This window comes from Prosopis cineraria, unplaced genomic scaffold (assembly GCF_029017545.1).
Source record: "Prosopis cineraria cultivar Desert tree isolate PC_DT_omini unplaced genomic scaffold, ASM2901754v1 PC941, whole genome shotgun sequence".
Lineage (NCBI taxonomy): Eukaryota > Viridiplantae > Streptophyta > Magnoliopsida > Fabales > Fabaceae > Prosopis > Prosopis cineraria.
The window spans coordinates 17,777-38,831 of NW_026556266.1; the positions used below are offsets into that span (position 1 = coordinate 17,777).

A 21,055-nucleotide genomic window follows, 5' to 3' on the forward strand; every position below is an offset into this window, starting at 1 on the left:
ATGCTCTATTTAATAAAATTGTATCAGTTCAATTAAATAAAATTTTTTGTGTCATTATTTTTTATTACTTTATTTTTAGAATAAAATGCTTATTCATTTTTTTGTTTTTTATCTCTCTATTATTGTTAATCCTTCATTTGTACGGGAAGAAAAATGAGGAAGAAGGAAAATTAGGAAAGCACACTCCTAAAAGTAATAATTTTTTTATTTTTAGAAAATTTTTGTTTTGGTTTTATCTCTTCCTTGTTTTTCCTCCACTCTTTTCTCCATATTTAAACCAAGCCCTGATGTCATAATTAATTTATATTTATAGTCATTTAGCACAGCATGCTTCAATTGGATGTAGCATGGATGACATGGTGTATTGAATCCATGCAAATAACAATTAAGTTTTCACAAAATTTTCAAAAAACTGAGTTATAAATATTAATTTAAACAGTTATAAATAAAAATCTCAATTATAATATAAGAATTGCATTTAAAATTTAAATATTTTATTTATAATTAAAACTTCTAAATTTACAATTACTTAAATCTACATTTTAAATTTATTTTGTTAAAAAAAAATTATCAGGGAGCAAAAGCGTTATTGATTCAATCACTCGAGTAACTATTATTCTTCCATTTTCCGTACTGACACGTGGCATTCATGCAGCGGCTGAGATTGTGATTGCCAGGAAGCAACATCATGAGGACGTTATGCTGACGTTGATACAAGGATCAGCAAAAAGTCCCTCAATTCAATTCAATTCAATCCCATAATCTCAAGCAAGCCAACTTCCTCTCTTTCAATTTCCATATTTATTCGGATGTCTTATTTGGCCGCCAAACTTCTCTCTTCTTTAAAATCTCTCTCTCTCTCTCTCTCTCTCTCTCTCTAAACGCCACAACCCTCCATCGTCACTTCTATATATATGTTGCGGTGTCCTCCTTTAGCTCCTCACAATTTAAGTTTGTTTCCCAACTGTTTTACAAAATGCCACTGAGATAAATTTGCAGTTCGATGACAGAACCACGTCCTGTAGTCAGAAAGTTCTTGGCCAGACCTCAACATGAAGGTGTTGGGGCCGTTGTTAGAAGAAGCATTGGACGGTAACAACATAATTGCTATATTCTTCTTCTGCTTCAGGGTTTTTTCATGCTTGAGCTTATTACATGCAGTTTTTAGTTACATTCTTCTTTTTTATTTTTGTGTATAAATTTTATTGTTAAACGTCGTTTAATTCAATGTTTTCATAAAGTTTCTCTTCATGTTGTCCTTTTTATTTCATTGGAAAACTTTGAAGCAAGGACCACTCAAGTTTTGTCCAGAATCTTTCCTTCCTGTTTGCAATGGAAACAACTGAACATTGAGAAACTTGAGATTTTTCTTAGATTAATGAGGTTTCTGGGTTTTGTTTTCAGGTTTGAGCTGAAGTACTTTGATCCATTCCTTGTATTGGATGAATTCTCAGGTGGGTATCTCTGTTTTCTTCAGAAAAAAGAAAAAGAGCTATCTGTTTATAGTTATTAAGACTCAGATTTCCTTTTCTAAGAATAAAAATATTTGAATTCTGCAGTCACTGCCCCTGCTGGATTTCCTGATCATCCACATAGAGGTTTGCAAGCTCTCTCTTCTCTGTTATTAATATTTCGTATTGGTTCTCAAAAATCTTCTGAGATTCTGACTGCCTTCTCCTTCTCTGCTGTGTTTTCTTTCTACAGGATTTGAGACTGTCACATACATGTTACAGGTACACACCAAATTTATCATTTCAGTTTATAAATTTACTCAAGCTTCCTATAAAAATGTAACTTAATATCATCATTGCCTTTTCTGGGATTTCAAAAACAGAATGACAAAAGGGTCAGGAAAAAAATAAAAATAAAAGATGAAGTGTTTGGCTTTCAAACCAACTAGTCTAATTTTACAGTATCATCTCAAGCTTTGTTACGAAAGAAGGTTTTGGGAGTAGGAACTGGGAAAAAATGATTAGAATTAATGTTCTTTCACATCAAGTTTTGCTTTTAATTTTAAAAATGAACCAATGATATGTGAGTTATTAGTTCAATATTAGGTGTTGAAATTTTTTAGTTATCTGCTAAATATCAGATATTTCTGTTGGTGGCCATCTGTGTGCTGGCCAGCAACATATGAATTACGAGCTATAACTTTATGCCTGGATACCAAATGAACCTCTTTAATTAGAGTTACCAAAGTACAACCATGTAAAGTTGACCTAGGTGCCAGCAACAACTGATTCCATAAGCAAGAAAAAAAAAAGATATGACCCCACTTGTTGCTGTCTTGTTCCTTGGCCAGGATAACAAACTCCAGCTTGCCTTTTGTGTTACTATGTTGTCTACGCCCTGCATGCGTCACATACACGTATTTGTTTGTGAAATCATAAATACATACATTCATGCATATATACACATACATGTTTAATTGGGCATTTACGGTCAAGTCAAAAATTATAACTAAATAGTTAGGGCAGAACTCTTTCTACTTAGAGTTGTTTTTGTGAGTACTTTATGATCTATAATGGCCCTTACAAATGAACTTTAAATAATATATCATAATACTAATTAACCAAATAACATCTGGCAAAGGTGTATTTATCCAAAGGACTTTTATGATATTAAAAGCCCAAATTAAACAAGCACTTAATTATATCAGTATGTGACAGATAAGATGCCAGCCCTTCAATATTTTTTTCCCCCTCCTCGCGTTTCAAATATACAACCCTAGATTTGACACCAATTGCTGTGCCGGACACTTACTGTTGGCCAAAAGTTGTAACTAATAGTCATTTTGCAGCTCTTTTTACTTAACCTTGTCAATTTAAGCACCATGATTCGATCTGACTCTAACCTCTTAATGCTGGCCCATTCAACAGTATATATATAAAAGAGTCAAAATGAGTTTTTCTGTTTTAAATACATGTGGGGCCTTCAAGTTCAGTAAGACAAATTAATTAAATCTCAGCCACATAGCAGCATTAATCATGTACATACAATTATAATTTGCGGTGTACATGTTTGTGTGATCAGGGAGCTGTGACTCATGAAGATTTTGAAGGTCACAAGGGAACGATAGAAGCTGGTGATTTGCAGTGGATGACTGCAGGCAGAGGGATTGTCCACTCAGAGATGCCTGCAGCTCAAGGCACCCAAAAGGGCCTGCAGCTTTGGATCAACCTTCCTTCCAAATATAAAATGTAAGTTCTTTCAATTTCTTCCTTCTTCTTTACGTCTATTATATATATATATATATATATTGCCTTGTCTTTCCTTCATATAAGGGAGCTCCTCTAAACAAGAATACATCCGTTGAAACTTTAAAGTTGATACAACTGTAGTATAATAACGGATCATTTAGTCTATTAAAACGCCACTGTCAAGCTTCAACTATTAATATGGTTTTAAAATTTTGATGGATCAAACAATTATAAATGGACAAACAAGTCTTTTTTAAAAAAAATCTTATCTGATAAGGTTAGCAGTAAGTTTATTCATAAGTCAGCACATATATGGTTGGCGTATTCTATTATTATTTTTTTATTAGTTGACTTTAGTTAAAAAAATATTGAAATACCAAAATCATAATTTAGGGTCCTGACATATATGTCACGTCACTCCACATCATCAGTATTTTTTAATTAGTGCTTTAGATTAGAGGGTTACTTTGGATGCCGTATACTGGGGAATCAAAAAAGAAATTCTGTTCTTTTTGTACAAAGGAAAAGTCAAGTGCATGTTTCACACCTTTGGAATATATATATGTATATGTATGTATGCATGTTAATAGGTCAAGATCAGTGTCACACAAGACTTTATCTCATGATTCCACATCATGGACCATTTCATATACAAAGTGCTTTAGAATAGAGCACTCAGTGATGTCAAGAGTGCATATCCATCGGAAATGGCCACCACCAGAAACAACATGCCTCACCCATACTCGATGGTGGAAACTTCAATAATAAGAACAACATGTTCGTTGGTGCTCCCAGTTTCTCAACTTTTGTGGTTTTTGAATTATCTAATGTAATTTTTGAAAACTGTTCATGTGAAAAATAACAAAACACAAAAACAAAAGGCTTAGGGTTGTTTGAAACTGTTTTTATTTTATTATTTTGAAAATTGATATTTTATAAAACATGTTTTAAGAATAAAAAAATAATGAAATAAGTATTTTTTTATTCTTCCTTGTTCTCAAAACAATAATCTTAGAACACTTGAAAATTATTTTTATTTTTCGTTCTTCAAAACAATATTATTTTTTTTATTCTCTAAAATATTTTTTAAAAACATATTATCAAATAAATTTTTTTATTCTTTTATTCTGAAGAATAGAAAATTATTCCTAAAACATATTTCTAACCAGGCCCCATTTTTGTTTTTTCCTCCTAAATTTTCTCTTTGGTCAAATTTTTTTCTGGCAATTATTAACAGTACATGTACAACGTTAATTCCTAAGTCAAAACTCTGTACTAACTTTTAAAGAACTTTATTTAACAAAACCTTGATTGTCACGTCAAATTGATCCGTACCAAACAAAAAGTTCCTTAATTTAGAAGCTAAGCTTTGGTTTAACCAACTAATCATTGTGTTCCAACATGATCTGTCTGACAGGATTGAGCCAAGGTATCAAGAGATGCTGAGTAAGGACATCGCAGAAGCTTCAAAAGATGGAATCAAAGTGAGAGTAATAGCTGGTGAAGCCTTAGGAACAAAGTCTCCAATCCAAACAAGGACTCCAACTATGTACTTAGACTTCACTCTCAAACCAGGATCTCACTTGCAACAACCCATACCAGAGTCTTGGAATGCCTTTGTTTATGTGTTGGAAGGAGAGGGCGTGTTTGGCAGCCCTAAATCTCAGCCTGTGACTTCACATCACATTCTTCTTCTTGGTTCTTCTGGGAATTGCTTGGAGGCTTGGAATAGGTCTAGCAGTAAGGTGGTTCGGTTCATTTTGGTTGGGGGTGAACCGTTGGGTGAGCCTCTGGTACAGTTTGGACCGTTTGTGATGAACACTCAAGAGGAGATTGATCAAACTGTGAGTGATTTTGAGAACTGTGTTAATGGGTTTGAGAAGGCTAGCCATTGGAGATCTGAAGCTGCAATTGGTTTTGGTTTTTAGTTTTTTTTTGTTGGTTTCATTTGGAATTTAGTTATAGAGCAGGAAAAAAATTGATATAGAAATAACTGCTGTAAACCTCTCATTGGAAATCGAAAGTTAGAGCTGCTTGCTTCTTCTTTTTAAAAGCCACAGAAAACCATGCAGTAAATAACAAGGTCAAGTAATGTAAGAGTTTAACAAATTTTTAATTCTAAAAATGCATAATTAAAAATATTGATATTTAAAGTCTTGTAAAATGCCTGATAGGCAAACCAATCTACACATTTGTCTACATTCATGAAGATGTATTTCAAGTGATAATCTAATTTTGCATAACAATCTAAGCTTCTTTGTTTTATTTACCAATGATCTATGACAGAATTTGACATGTTCAGCCCATGCTAATGTATCCCATAGAACCTCGTGTGAAAAGGAGAAAACCAAGAAAAATTTCTGGCCAAGAATATAGAAATTTGATACAAATAATACTAAAGAACAAAAAAAGATAAAATTTTAAATGATACTAAAAAATTGATTGAATGGACCTTAATACGTGTTCTGTGCTCATCAGCTTTTTTAAATGATCTTGGCCATTCATTTTAATAATACAATATTAAAAGTACCTAAAATATAATTTAAAATGAACGTTGGATATCATTATAAAATGTAACGAACAGCTTAGATTATTTTTGATACAACATTTTACTATTATTATTAATTATTAACATCTACATAACTATATAGCTTTTACAAAAAAAAAAAATCATATTAGTGACAAACTGACAATCATGAATAATGTACTTAGACTACTCGCAAAATATAACCAAATGAGCTATTCAAGTCATCTCAGAGTCAATGTAATTTAATTATTAATCAAGCTAAAAGTATGATAATCTATTCCATTCTGCAAAAAAAAAAAAAAGTCTTGTTTCGTAAATTAGTTAGAGCCTAGCTAAGCTACCTTTCATTTCCTAACATTAGTCGCTTAGCCGTTCATAAGTCGCTTCACATTTTAGTTTCAACTTTCAACGTTATGCTTAGCTACTCCGCATGATGCGATTATTTGATCAATGTTTTACTTTTTTCCATGGTATTGAAAACCGGACCGGACCGGTCGGGTCAACCCGGAAACCGGTGAACCGGTCCCCTGTCCGGTCTGGGTTTGCACTTAACCCGGTGAGGGAGTGAACCGGTGTAACCCGGTCAACTCGGGTTCAACCCGGTATAACCCGGATAACCCGGTGAGTTGACTGGGTTAACCGGGTTAATATTTTTTCAGGCTTTTACTCCAAAACGACGTCGTTTTTGATTTTTTTTTTCATTTTTAATTTTTCAGAGCTCTGAGTTCGGAAAAAAATAACAAAAAAAAGTAAAATTAAAGTCAAAAAATAAAAAATTAGAGATAGAGCATGCTAAGTCCAAAAATATAGTATTTTATTATTGTTAGACTTTTGAGTGGTTGGATTTAGTTGAATGTTTTTATAATTAATGTCTTTTTATTTAAATTGTATTATTTTAATCATGACCGGTTTGCCACCGGTTCAACCCCCGGTTCAACCCTGATTGAACCACTAACCCGTGACCCAGTGCCATGACCGGTTTAATGACCGGTCCGGTTTTACGTATCTTGCTTTTTTCAATCACGCGATGGAGTGTTGAAATTTCTACATATTCTCACTTCAGTGAATTGCAAAATCGAAACTATCAACTGAATCGTGAGATAAGGGTACGATACGAAATTGTATTTCTTGATCCTGAAATCCCTAATCTAACCAATTTAAAGTTTTATTTTCAGATTCATATTCTAGCTTATTATATTTGAGTGCCGTAAGTAAGTGGTACCTCTGAAATCAAATATTTTATGCTCTTCTTTAGCTGGAGTGACTCCTTCTATTTCTGGGATTCTTCTTACTTGATTGTCCAGTAATTCCATTCCTGATAAATCTGCGTCACTCGAGCATCTTTAGTTTTGCAAACTGTTTATAGGATTGGAATTTTACGGTTTCCTCTATACTTATTCTGATGCGATATAGCCTATACGGGTCACTAATCTTCTATTATGAGTCTAATTTATATGTTTCTTAAGTTAACTAAAATCTGGATGACAAATTGGGAGTTGGAATTTTTCAATTTCTTTATAAGGTTGTGTAGTTACGGGAAACTAGCAGTACCTTCCTCTCTCACTCTACGATGTTTTTCTTAAATTCACGCTAGATATTTTACTTCAAAATTTTAAGATCCTGACTCGTTTTAAATTATTCATAATGTCCTGTCCTAATATTATGACTTTCCAATTGTGAACATACACATGACTGTGGCACTATGCCACTTTTAAGGTCCTTGCCCTTCAACAAGTCTATCCTTCTTTGTGTGTGTCTTTATTGAAGTTTTGAACATTCAGGAGCATGTCCATCAGTTTTTTATGATCTCATCTGCTGTATATAGTACCAGAAGATTGTGTCTTTTCACCTTATCATGCAGCTTGCTTTTGAACTTGTAATTTTAATATATTTGCGCATGCTCACATCACACAAATGTAGATATACATCCACGTTAATTATCACCCGTGTTTACTCTGTTGCAGTTTAATATTACTAGGTAAAATGACTCATCCTGGAAGTGGTTGTTGTAATGGATATAATCTTTCAATTACAAAAACAAGTTAATTTGATTGTGAACCGAACTTTTGATACCATTGAGACAATTCCAAGAGATGCTAACCCTTTTCAAATGAGTGCTTCTTTGGTAAAGGCTACTAAGCTGGCAGTAATGTTTTATTTTTACCTTTTGTTTTCCGAAGAATACTGTCCAAACTTGTCCAAGTGTCAGTGCTTGACACATGGAGGGCTTCTATTAGGAGTCGTTTCAATATATGTTCTAGAGGACAAGTTAGTCGCCACTTGCCGTATGATATGGCACTGTTTATTTTGGAAAGAACATTTCTCTTATCTTCGGGGAAGAAGGATGTAATTGTCATAATAGTTGGGGAAATGGGTGTGGAATCCATTTCCATGGTTCTCTCAAAGGCCGACTGATGCGATCCTGGTTTTGGAAAAGTGTGGGAAAAGGGTGCTTGATTGCTGATTCTCTTACCTGCCTTCTGACTTCATTATGAACCCTCCAAAATATTTTTTTCGCATTGTTCCTCAGCGGTCCACTGAACGGCTGTATCTTCTGCAGCTTGATGCTTTGTTTGCAGCACTTCCAGCATCTGTGGGAAGTGAGAAACAGGTATGAAGCTTATAACCTGTAATTCATTTGTTGGTTCTGCAATTTGAGTGGTTTAAGAAGGCGGATCCTGTGAGTTGTGAGAGGGTTAGTCACCGACAAGTTAGGGGAAACTTTCTGAAGATATTAATTTTCATGTTACACAGCTTGGACGGGGCTGTGCCTGTATCAGTTTTTAGTTATCCTTAGTCAAAGCAAACAATATTGATATGTTGGGAGCTGCATGCCTGCTTTCAGTCTTCACTCTTTATTTCTCAGAACTTCTGCCTTAAGTTCCATTTAATGCATATGAAAGTGAAACATGTTAAGATGGCAAATATAGGTTTCGCACAATCGTTTTATAAGACTAATAAAAAAATAAAAATAAAAATAAAAGACGTCCAGGGGCATAATTTACTGATATACCAAACAGTATCCTCAGGAGATCAATGTGGGGAAAACGAGTGAAAAACTGCTTCTTTATGAATAAAGCATCTTCTAAGTGGCAGAGATTAATAAAGTAATTCTGGGCTGGGCATGCATCTAAGGCATGTGATTTTCTTCTGATGCAAGACCTTCTAAAGAACAGACTGTCTTGGGGGTTTGTTCTTCACTCTTTTTCAGTTCATAGAGCGTGTATCTCAATAGTGAAGTAATAAATCAGTTTCATTTCAGGCTACCTAATTGTTAGGTTATTTTAATGTTTTCTGGTATTGCCTTTGTTCTTGATTATGAGTGGTGTCCCTGACTGCTTAACTAATATTCTAGGTGGGTTTTTGTTTTGATGTCATAGAAGGAGTTAAATCAGGTTCAAGAGTTATTTAGGCTAACATCAGCTTCTTAAATTGTTTAAACTTGAAGAAACCGGATTGAATCAAATCAATGAAGTATCTGTGAGTTACTTCTTCTATTCACGGCGGAAGATCAGAGGGAGACTGGCACTTTTTGGTATGATCGAGCCATTAATTTACCTCATCTTGACATGAAACAGGTCCTTCTGAATCAGGATTTCCCATGAAGTCTAACATCAGAAGATGAAACTTGAAGTTTGTACATGGCATGCACATGTTGACGGTAGAAAGTAAAATATGATATAAAGAGATTAAGGGATTGTTTGACTGATTTCAAAAACTGTTTTCTTAAAAAAAGAAAAATAAAAAAAATTGTTTTGGTAAGTATTTTTGGTCGGAATATTTGAAGATAATTAGGATACTTAATTGGATGAGGAAAAAAATGACCCTGAGGCAAACTATTAATTCAATTAGATTGAATGGTTAATTTGTTTTAAAAAACGTAATGCTCCCTCCTTATTTCGAGAGAGTGCTCAATTTTTTTGAGCGCTTGTTACTTTTGATAAGACCTAATTCAAAATTTTTAAAATATATTATGAAAATTTTTCACATATACTCCTATTTAATTATTTTTTCCAAAACTCCTTATGAATTATTTTACCATCATAAAATGTTTTGGACATTTTTAACTATTTCATAATGATTAAAAAATAGTTAAAAATAATAAAAACAGTTATTAAAGTGTACTTTAGTATTTTTATTTTGATTCTTTAATGTGATAAAAAGTTTTTCAGCTTTTTATTCCTAATACTTGTGGTTTCATTGAAAAATTTTTACATTAAACTTCTAAATATTCACAAAATTTTGACATGTTGACATATTAAAATTAATTTTTTAAAATAATAATAATTTATACAAAAGTAATTATTTGTTAACTTATCGTGTTAGGGTGAGAAGATTGAAAAGTATTTTATGAAATTAAGAAATTAAACAGAAATCTTATATAAAATTGGAAAACCAAAAGTACCTTTTACCTAAAAAAAATTATCACTACCCTTCAAGATTACCTTTCAACTAAAATAAATATGTCTAAAGTATATTTTTAATCCTATAATTTTATATAAGATTTTAATTTAATCTTTTATTCTTGTAAAGTATCTTTTTAGTTTTTCAATCCTAACATCATTAGTTTTAAATGATTATATTTTGTATCAATTACTGTTATTTTAAAAAAAATAAACTTAATATTTTAATATTTAAAAATATTTTATTAATATTTAAAAATTTAATGAAAAATTTGTTAGAATAAACTAACAATATTAGTATTAAAGGATTTAAAAAAATTTATAAAATTAAAAGATTAAAATGAAATATTAAAGTTACAAAATTAAATGTGTACTTAAACCTTTTTTTATATATGATATTTCTCTACGATCCAATGAATAAGAGTATTTGTGGAAAAAGAATTTAATACTGTTCGCATTTTACAAAGTATTTTATATTTTTACTAACATTAGGTCATTAGCTAGTTAAAAAATATTGGTTTTAACTTGATTTCTTTATTTTATAAAGTATATTTTTAATCTTTTAACATTAATAAAATTGGTTTCAAATAATTATTTTTATACTAATTATTATTAATTTAAAAAAATTAAAATTAATATGTCAATATTTAATAATATTTCTTAATATTTAATAATTTAATGTAAACTTTTTTTAATGGAACTAACCTATGAATGATTGAAAAGATAATTTATAAAATTGGAAAACCAAAATAAAACTTAATTGAAAGTTAAAGAATTAAAATATAGTTTATATTTTGAACGGATAGGATAAACAACTTTTTTTATTCCCAAATTTCTAACGACTGGGTATTATATAGTATTTATAAGGGGCAGGGGAAGAAAGTATTAAAAAGTTAACATTAATTAAATATTGAATGTTATTCAACATATCTAGTCTACCCCAGATCCTTAATTTCTCCTCGTGTTAAATGACCTTGACTTAAAAAAAAAAAAAAAAAAGGCCGCAGTAGGCTTAATAATTACTGTATTAAATCAGCCCGAACTATGGGCACACCACATCTTTATCTAATAAAAATATTTTTTACTAATTTAATTAAATAAAATTTTATGTATTATATTTTAAAATAGAGTATCTTTTTATTTTTTTAATTAAAAAACTAATTTATATTTATAGTTATATGTTTTAAATTTTACTGGACAAAATGATATTTTCTCTCTCTATTTTTTTTTTTGGGGAAAAAAATGGACAAGATGATATATGGTCACTGGTCAGTCCTCAGTATTAGGTCTACACAAAAGACTAAATAAGATTGAACTTTAGCCTAATCCAGAGTCTGGTCCTTTTCATGAAAAGGACTGGGTTAGATAACCCATAGTCCGGTCTGGTCCTGTGAAAACTCGAGATTAACAAGACTGGATTTGGTCCATAGGACTGGGAGACTGGTCCTGTTAGTCCAATACTCACTTGGCCTTTTTTTTTTTTTTCTTTATGATGACCAATAATCTATTTCAAGTTAACAAACTCAATTAAGATAATAAAAACACTTATAATCATAATAAATCCATAATAATTTCTAACACCAAGAAGATAAAATTTTAGTTACAGTCCAAACTCTAAATGATTTAAATACATAATTTCAATAAAAAATCAGAGGAAAGACCGAAAATAGACCAGAGGAAAAAATCAGCAGCAAGAACAGAAGTAATAAAAATCAACCCACAGACATGTTCCTTCAAAGTTCGAACAGATCAAGATCAGAGTGCAAAGTGCAAGGCAGGGGCTAGGGCTTTGGCGCATTGAAGAAATTGAGAATGAGAGCAACTCAAGCAACGTTGAGTGAATGGCTGAGACGCTAAGTGCTGTTGAGTAACAGTGTTGAGGTTTTTTTTTTTTATTAGAGTGCAAAGTGCAAGGCAGGATTAAGACTTTTTTTTAAGGCTTATTAATTAATAATTTATAAATTAATTTTAATTATATTAAAATAATTATATAGGACCAAACCGGACCACCTTATCCACATGCTTGGTCTCTAGTCTGGTTTTACCCGAAAAATCAGTCCTATCTTTTTAGTTTTTTTGGTCTTATAAGACCAGCATTTTACAGGATTGGATAAGATCGGATTTTTGTGGATCGGACCGAACCGAATGAGATCACGAGACTTTTGCACAGCCCTACTCAATACTAAATCACGCAAAAATCTGTTGCCGAGAAGGAAAAAAAACCTGACATCACATACGTGGCAACACACTATTTGTTTCTGTCCGGCTGAGAAATGCACAAAGGCGCGTCCACCGCTACCGTCCTTCCTTTATTCGGTGAGTCAAACCAGAATTTTCTTTCAGACGACTTGCGTTGATCCTCACCACCGCGATCGGAAAAAGTAAAAAACTGAGAGGAGAGAGAGGAGATTCAAGAGAAGGGAAGGGGGGAGAGAGAGACAGAGAAGCCATGAACAGAAGAAACACTAATCTTCTGAAGATCATCATCCTCCTCTTCATCCTCAATTCCCTCTCCCTCTTCCTCTACTTCACCTCCTACTACTCCTCCACCAAACATTCCCTTCCCCGTCCCTTGCTGCATCATCTTCGAACCCAAACCCAATTCCTGAAATCTTGGCCGATCCTTCCCTCTTACCTCCCTTGGACCCAACCACCCACCAACTCTGTAGATTTCCGCTCCTGCGAAGCCTATTTTGGCAACGGCTTCATCCACCGCCATGATCTCCTTTCCTCCAGTGCTCTCTCCAACAGTTCCGGCGGCGGCGGCGGCGGCGGATGGTTTCGTTGTTGGTACAGCGATACATTGCGGAGCTCGATATGTGAGGGAGGGAAGCTTCGGATGGTGCCAGAGAGAATACAGATGTCAATGGGAGGCGAGAACTTGAAGGAGGTCTTGGGGAGGAAAGAGGAGGATGAGCTTCCTGTGTTTCAGAACGGTGCTTTTGAGGTTCTTGGAGGGAAAGGGCTTAGTGAAGAGAAGCAGCTCGTGAGCCACGAGTTCTTGGATCAGTATGTGCCTCAAGGCGAAGTTCTGAGGCATACAATGCGCGATTTGATCAGTTCGATCAGGGTAGTTGGTGAGAAGGACTTCGCTTGCGATGAGGTTATAGGGATTAATTGGTTTTCACTTCTTTGTTCTAACTTTATGAGCAATGTGTGATTACATTGTTGTCATCCCACATGCCCCAAATGGTGTTTATTTAATTCTGAATGTCATCGCAAATGGTGATTGTAAATTTTGATTTCAATATGTTGAAAGGCAGTACTGATTCAGTTTTTAGTAGAGGGATCAAATTGGGACTTCTAATAATACTAACACCATGTCCTAAAACTTATTCAAGCCTTTTGCATACCTATCATTTAGCAATGCCAAACATGGAAATCGGTATTTTAAATCTGAATCTGGCTTCAGTATGTTCAGTGCCCGTTGAACACATAAAAGTATTGAACTTTCGTTGGACCTGATCAATGAGGATACAGTGGAATGACGAGTCAAAGTTGGTCAAGCTCCTCTGAGTGAGGAAGTTAAAACTGCTGTTTGTGTTAATTTCTGCCTTGTTGAACTTTATCCCTCTGATGAGCTGAACTTTAGTCTCATGTTTATCTCTTGTTGCTTGGCTTCTGCTTGCCTGATTCTAACATGAATGTATGAACTTGCAGTGGATTGAGGAGCCAACACTTCTTGTGACTCGCTTTGAGTATGCAAATCTTTTTCACACTATTACAGACTGGTACAGTGCATATGTTTCTTCTAGAGTCACTGGCCTGCCGAATCGACCTCGTTTGATCTTTGTAGACGGCCACTGCATGGTATGCATAATCAGATTGATCGTTATCTTTCCAGTTAATAGTTCTTATGCCATTGCCTGCTTGAGATTTGTGTTTTTTTTTTTTTTTTAACTATACATTTTGTAAATTTACTTCTGCATTTTCAAAGTATTCTCTAGTTTCCTCCTACTGTGAAATAATTGATTTGTTTTTTCATCTTCCACACAATTGGTTAAAATCTTTGGATTCACTACTTTCCTCCTATTGTAAAACATTTCAGTCACCCCTGGAAGAGACATGGAAAGCATTATTCTCAAGTATCAACTATGCTAAAAACCACAGTGGTTCTGTTTGTTTTCACCATGCTATTCTCTCACCTTTGGGATATGAAACCGCGCTGTTTAAAGGTCTAACAGAATCTATAAATTGTGATGGAGCATCTGCACTTCATCTATGGCATAACCCTGATAATCTCAAAACTGCACGTATATCTGAGTTCGGAGAGATGATCAGAGCAGCTTTTGAGTTGCCCTTAAACCAACACCACATCAGAAAGCCAACCTCTGGTCACAATGTCCTTTTTGTTCGCCGGGAAGATTATTTAGCTCATCCTCGCCATGGTGGCAAAGTCGAGTCAAGGCTTACTAATGAGGCACAAGTCTTTAACTCCTTGAAGAGCTGGGCATCCAGCTATGAAGGATGCAAACTTAACCTTGTGAATGGATTGTTTGCGCACATGTCTATGAAAGAACAGGTCCAAGCCATTCAAGATGCATCGGTGATCATTGGTGCTCATGGTGCTGGTCTTACTCACATTGTATCCGCATTGCCTAAAACTGTGATTCTTGAGATAATTAGCAGCCAATTCAGGCGTCCACATTTTCAGTTGATCTCCAGGTGGAAAGGGCTGGAATACCATGCTATAAACCTTTCTGGTTCATATGCAAATCCTCAGGATGTTATCAATGAGCTGAGCAGGATAATGAAAGGCCTTGGATGCTAAAATTTTGGTTGTTTTGGACTGTAGAGTCAGTTTTGCTACTGGCAGGCAGAGCTATAGCTGCTATGTGTAGTTTGAAGATATACGAAAATGGAGTCTAACTTAGCAAAGCCGCTCGTGTTTGATAATGGTTTTACAAAAACAGCCACAATGGGGTATGTTATCTTGCAGCATCATTCTTTGTATATTGATTCTTGGCTGTATATTACGTTAGATTATTGCTTTTTTTTTTCAGGGTATGTTCGTCGGGAACAGAAGGTGTTAATTGGAGAATCTAATACTGAAGATTAAAAAAATTATTGCATTTGATTTTTTTTCATTTTGAATTTGTAGAGAATTTTGTGTTGCAAAATAAGAAGTGTAAAGATGAACTGGACGAAAAAGTTGAAAATCAAATCAAATCAATACAGTTAAATCGATATATGAACAATACGTGTGAATTGGTTGAAACTTATTCGTAAATCGTGAGCCAATATTATTGAAGCTTACGATGCTTCAAACGTTGTTGTGGAAACAATGGGAAATTATATGGAGGCAATGATAAGCAGAAGAAAAAATTAACACTCCTTTTATTAAAAAATAAAAAGTATTTTAATTAAATTTTACTTTTAATAAAGTAGTTACTTATTTTTAAATTAACATTATTTTTTCATATTTATTTTATATAATAAGGTGTTTTATTCTGAAATAAATATAAAGTAATTATTTAATAAGAATATTTTTTTAAAACATGCAATGATTATATCTTTAAATACTAAAACGTTTTATATTTTAAATATTTAACCTTTCAAAAATATTTTATATGTTTTAAATAAAGTGAAATCAGTTAAGCTGCTAGGCCTTTGACAATTTTTTTAGATAAATATAAATATTAATTAAATTAGACAGTTGCAAATGGGACCAGAAAGCTGAAACTGAAGGTTAAAAGGAGAAAATACATGCCTTAAATGTCTTATTTAAATGAAAAAAAATATAATAAATTTTTTTTAAATTATGTAAATAATAATTCGATCGTTTAAAAATTATAATACTAATAAAGTCCTTAAAAGCTTTTTGTCAATTATTTTTTTTAAAAAAGACTATTTTATTTTTATTAAAAATAGCAAAATTCAATTATAACTTTTATTTCGTAAATCTTAAGAGTTTTAAAATATTATAACTTGTGAATCGTAATTTTTGTTATTAAAAAAAAGCCCTCAATTATAAATTTTATTTAAAAAATCACAACTTTTATTATATGAATTGCAAGAATTGAATAAAAAATCATAATTTATCAATTCTATATTTCTATTATTGAAAAACAAGTTCTCAAAATAATAAATTTTATTCACAATTTTATTTAAAGAATCAAAACTTTTCTTCAAAGAATCACAAATATTGAATAAGAAATTACAACTTGTTAATAAGGATGAAATAATCTTTTTTTTTAAACAAAAGTTATTGGTAAAGAGGTTCTTAAAAACTTTATTAGTATTATGATATTTTAAGAGATCAAATTATCATTTATATAATAATAAGGGATTTTATTATTATTTTTCCTGTTTAAAATTATAATTCATGAATTTGTAATTAATTAAATAGCTATTTATAACTATTTTTTTAAAAAAATTATCAGGATCAAAGTGTCATTAATTCTCCTTTTGGGATTGAATTATTTCTCCTTTATATTAATTAATATTAATAGCATAAAGATTATACAAATCAGACTATTTGTGCAATGTATAAAAAGATATTTAATTTATTTTTGAAACATTGAAATAAAATATTTTTATGGCCAGAAAAATATATATTTGACGTTTAAAAAAAATTCAATTCTCTAAATTAGATGGCATAATTATTCCTATAATATTAAAAAATAAAACTTAATTTTGAATTGTTTAACGGCATTTATTATGATAATAGAAATTAAATCCTAACTCTACATTGTATAAAAAGTAAAATTTGTCCAGGACTCTGACAATATATATATATATATATATATATATTATATAAGCAAATGTTAATTCAAACAATCTTTTTTGTTTTTGTTTTTTTTTTGAAGAACCGAAAAAACAATGCACTGGAATAAAAAATGTCTATCCGCATTGTTCGGAAAGATTTCTCCCTTATAAGGCTTTTGGCTCGGTCTCATCTATCTGCTTGTGTTTTGTTTTTACTGCTGTGTAGGACGGAGTTCCTAGTTTTTCTTTCATTCAAGCTCTTGCTTGCCATTGTACCTCAAAAGGAGGAGGAGGGGAAGAAGAAAGAAGAATGAGAAGAATCAAGGGTTTTCTTTTGTTTTTTTTTTTGGGGGGGGTTGGGGGACCTCACTTTTTTTTTTTTTATTTCTCTCCATTTCTTCCATTTCTATCATTCATTAATTTTATTATTTAAAAAAATTATTTAATAAAAAAATTTGAATGGTGAGAATGAAAAAAAAAAAAAAAAAAAATGAAGGAAAAAGAACGGAGGGACTCTTGATCAGTTGCTGGGGAACCTAAAATACAAAAGAGGAGAGAATAAATGCTAGTTCTAGTATGTCTTGCTTTGCTTGGCCACATAGACTTGTCCCATGAAACACTCTGATTTGCTGACTCAGCACTTTGAGAAAAGGTTGAAAAAGAGAACATCAACCTTGCGTTGTCGGGAAGGAAGCATCTTTCTTCTTTGGCTGTAGTTTATTGTAATAAATCTTCCACATTCACCTCCTTGAGCTGTCGTTGCGGCGTTGAAGCCTGCAAGGCCAAGCGTAAGCTCTGAAATCAGCAGAAGATGGCATTTCCAGAATCACGTTTGGTTTCTTCGAACGAGGTCAAGGATGCTATTACTGAGTTCGGTATGTGAAAGTCCTCTTATACATGTCATTCAGGTCCCAAACAAATTTTGTGAACCTCGAATCCAACACACAAACACAATGTCATAATGCAATGCAATGTCCACAATCGGCTGTGTTTTTGAAGTATGGGTGTTTCAAAGTAGTCACTTTTGAACTCATTACGTTGAACGAATCTAAGATAAGTAAAGTAGCTCTTACCGCGAAGATATGGATTGGTAGAAAAGTTGGGTAGAACAAATTTTAGGAGAATGAATACGATAAAAAGATATTTCTTTCTTTCTTTTTGTTTTGTTTCGTTTCCCCTAGCCCAGTCCAGAATGAGAAGGGTGAGACAGGTAGAGTACTATCTGACAGCAATAACTTACTTTGTTCTGGGCTCTTCTTTATAATTGAATTCCACTTAAGCTCTGAGGGCTATGCCTTAGTTGGTCGAAGGTTTCAGTAGGGTCCTTCCTTACTTGAAAAGGTGATACTTCTACTACTACTAGGGTCCCTCTTTAGTTGAAAAGGTTATATTTATACCTGCAAATTTGGTTTTTATGTTAAGAGTCTGTTCAGTTGTTCTTCACCTGCATACTTGATGCTGACACTTCTACAGCAATATTCATGACTTGCATTTTAGATTTTAAAATATATACTACATGACATGGCTATTTGAGTAATTTCTTTGAGTCTTGAATTTTTCTTGTTTTAATATGAATTCACATTTTGCTTCTACTATTGCCAAAAGCTAGGGGATTTAACCACAATTACTACCGCCCATTGCACCTAGCAACACTCAAAGGTGATTGGGAATCTGTGAGGGCGTTCATCGAGCATGATCCAAATGCATTGACAGCAAAGATCACCACAATTTCTAGGACTGCACTACAAGTGGCAGCCATAGCAGGGCAGTGGAAACTTGTGGAGAAGTTGGTGCAGCAAATGCCTGTAGAAGCGCTTGCCGAGGTAGACTTGATGGGATGTACTGCCCTGCACTATGTTGCATTGGGTGGAAATGCAACAGCAGCCAAGGCATTGGTGACCAAGAATCCTTCTGTGACACAAATAACTGATTTTGAAGGATTCTCTCCTCTTGTCTATGCAATTACTTCTTCTACAAGTAAGAGAGTTGGTATGGTACCTTGCTTTGGTTACTACAGATGAGAGACCTGCTTGCCCATTCTCTGGTCCTTCAGCTAGTCGTCTTGTTGCTTTGCTTACTGCTGCAGGATTTCATGGTAATTAAACTTTTTCAGTATATATTTGGCTATTTATGTTTTCAGAATGTCTGGTTGATGTGAATAGTGTGATGGAGACAATTTTGGACTATTGTTAACATGTTATCTTATGTTAACACTAACCAACATTGACAGCAGTTAAGTCATCAATGGTTATCAAAACAAATGTTGACTGAGACAACAATTTCCTTTTAGTGATGTTTCAGTATGGTTGGACTCATGTTTTTTTTTTTTTTCAAATATGATCGTGCTACACTCATTCAGCATGGACTCATGTTGAGACTGATTAGATGAGAAGGTGTACTTGACTTGTAGGCCTTGTAGTATATTTCATACCAACCATTAACATAATTTTTTAGGACCATGATAGAATAATTATCCATTTTTTGAGATTTGACCAAATCTGGAATTTAACTTCAGCAGAAGGCAAATTTATGTAGTTTTTCAGTGACTGATTGCAAAGCTAGCATTTTATGCTGGGCTAAAAGGCAGACTAATGTACAAGCTCATCAAACTATTCAACTCCTGTAGTCTCATACTCTCTTGTTTCTTTTCAATAATTATGCTTCTTTCTAGTGCGCAGATATCACTCTGTTTCTTCTTCAGCGCTATCCCAACTTGGCCACCATGGCAGACTCAAATGGGAGTGTTATATTTAATGTCTTGTCGAAAATGCCCTCAGACTTCCAAAGTGGAAGTGAGCTTGGGCTTTTGGGAAGCTTCATTTACCACTGTAAGTACCCATTTTGGCAAAATTCTTCTCTCATTCCAAGCTTCATTTTGGTCCTTGTCTTTCACGAAATTTAATTTTCTTATTCTACCGTTACATTAGTTGTTTCAGTGGAACTTGATCATTTACAGCCAAGAGGAGATTTGAAGGATCTTCATGACACATCAAACAAAGGTTTCATCTGGAAAGCTATTGAGAAGCTGGGTATGTTTTATTGTAATAGAAGCACATTTTGAGAGATCCTCAAGATCCATTCTTAGCCTCACTTTTCTACGTAACTAAATTTTACCTGCAGTTCCACGCATAAAGCTAGTAAGAGACACAAAGTTGAGACATAAATCTGCTCTAAGATTGGTAGAGTATGTTTGTTCACAAGCTTTGATCATGAACAGCTCGCTATTCTGGCAGTCTTTCATCAGTGCAGACATTTTGTACAATACCATATCATCTGGGATAGTTGAAATTTTAAGGATATATTTCCAGTTCTTTCCTGATTTGATTTGGACTAAAATGCCATATGAAGGATATATAATGCAAGTTGCCATCAAGAATCGGCAAGAAAAGGTCTTTAGCCTTTTGTGTAAGATGCCAATCGGTAAGCTATTAGTTTTGGTGGTAGATGAATCACAAAATACCACATCACATCTTGCAGCAAGGTTGACTCTTCTCCTCAGCTGGCCTCAATTTCTGGTGCAGCATTTCAGATGCAAAAAGAGTTACAATGGTTTAGGTATGCTTCATCTTATTATAATTCACCTCCTTGCGGCTTTCAAAGTTTAATTTCGTACAGATACCGACAATGGGATAATCCCTTTCATGCAGAACAAGAAGGGAATTAAAATTAAATAAAAGAAACTGAGTCCCCAATGTCAAAGACCAAATGTGAGTCAATTATCAAAGGAATGTGGATTCTGGCTAATAAAACCCTAAGCATAAAACCTTTTTTTTTTGTTTGGCAAATTCATAATTAGATCCTTAGTTCTTTGATTGGCCGCGTACAAATCCAAATCACTTCTTGCATCGCATTGCTCTTGCAGGAAGTGGAGAAATTGGATCATCCTCTTCATAAACAAGTTAAAAACCAGGATGGGGAAACAGCTTGGCAGTTATTCAAGGATGAGCATAAGGGTTTGCTTGACACGGGGAGAGAAGTGGATGAAAGATACTTCAAACTCATCTATGTTAGTGGCAGCTCTTATTGCCAACAGTTGCTTTTGCTGCTAATATCACGGTACCTGGAGGCAATGACCAGGACAAGGAATCCCAATATTCTTGAGGGATAAAGCATTCATTGGTGTTTGCTGTCTCAGATGCATTGGCTTTATTTTCCTCTGTAGCTTCTTCATTTTCTATCAATATAACCCGTACTATGCTGAAGAAGATTTCCTCAGG

The 21,055-nt window shown here is 33.4% G+C and overlaps 2 protein-coding genes and 1 pseudogene across 2 annotated transcripts; all 3 read left to right on the plus strand.

Annotated features, from left to right (window-relative positions):
* Positions 1–854: 854 nt before the first annotated feature.
* LOC129298864 (pirin-like protein At1g50590) lies at positions 855–5,242 on the plus strand. The gene is made up of 6 exons (XM_054937312.1): positions 855–1,092; positions 1,405–1,454; positions 1,560–1,598; positions 1,705–1,733; positions 3,034–3,200; positions 4,618–5,242. The coding sequence occupies exons 1-6, from the start codon at positions 1,004–1,006 to the stop codon at positions 5,126–5,128; spliced, it is 885 nt and encodes a 294-aa protein (XP_054793287.1). The 5' UTR covers positions 855–1,003; the 3' UTR covers positions 5,129–5,242.
* Positions 5,243–12,458: 7,216 nt separating this feature from the next.
* Positions 12,459–15,317, plus strand: LOC129298862 (beta-1,2-xylosyltransferase-like). Its single transcript, XM_054937311.1, has 4 exons — positions 12,459–13,233; positions 13,791–13,940; positions 14,179–15,053; positions 15,134–15,317. The coding sequence occupies exons 1-3, from the start codon at positions 12,580–12,582 to the stop codon at positions 14,899–14,901; spliced, it is 1,527 nt and encodes a 508-aa protein (XP_054793286.1). The 5' UTR covers positions 12,459–12,579; the 3' UTR covers positions 14,902–15,053; positions 15,134–15,317.
* Positions 15,318–17,416: 2,099 nt separating this feature from the next.
* Positions 17,417–21,027, plus strand: LOC129298863 (uncharacterized; annotated as a pseudogene).
* The last annotated feature ends 28 nt before the right edge of the window (positions 21,028–21,055 follow it).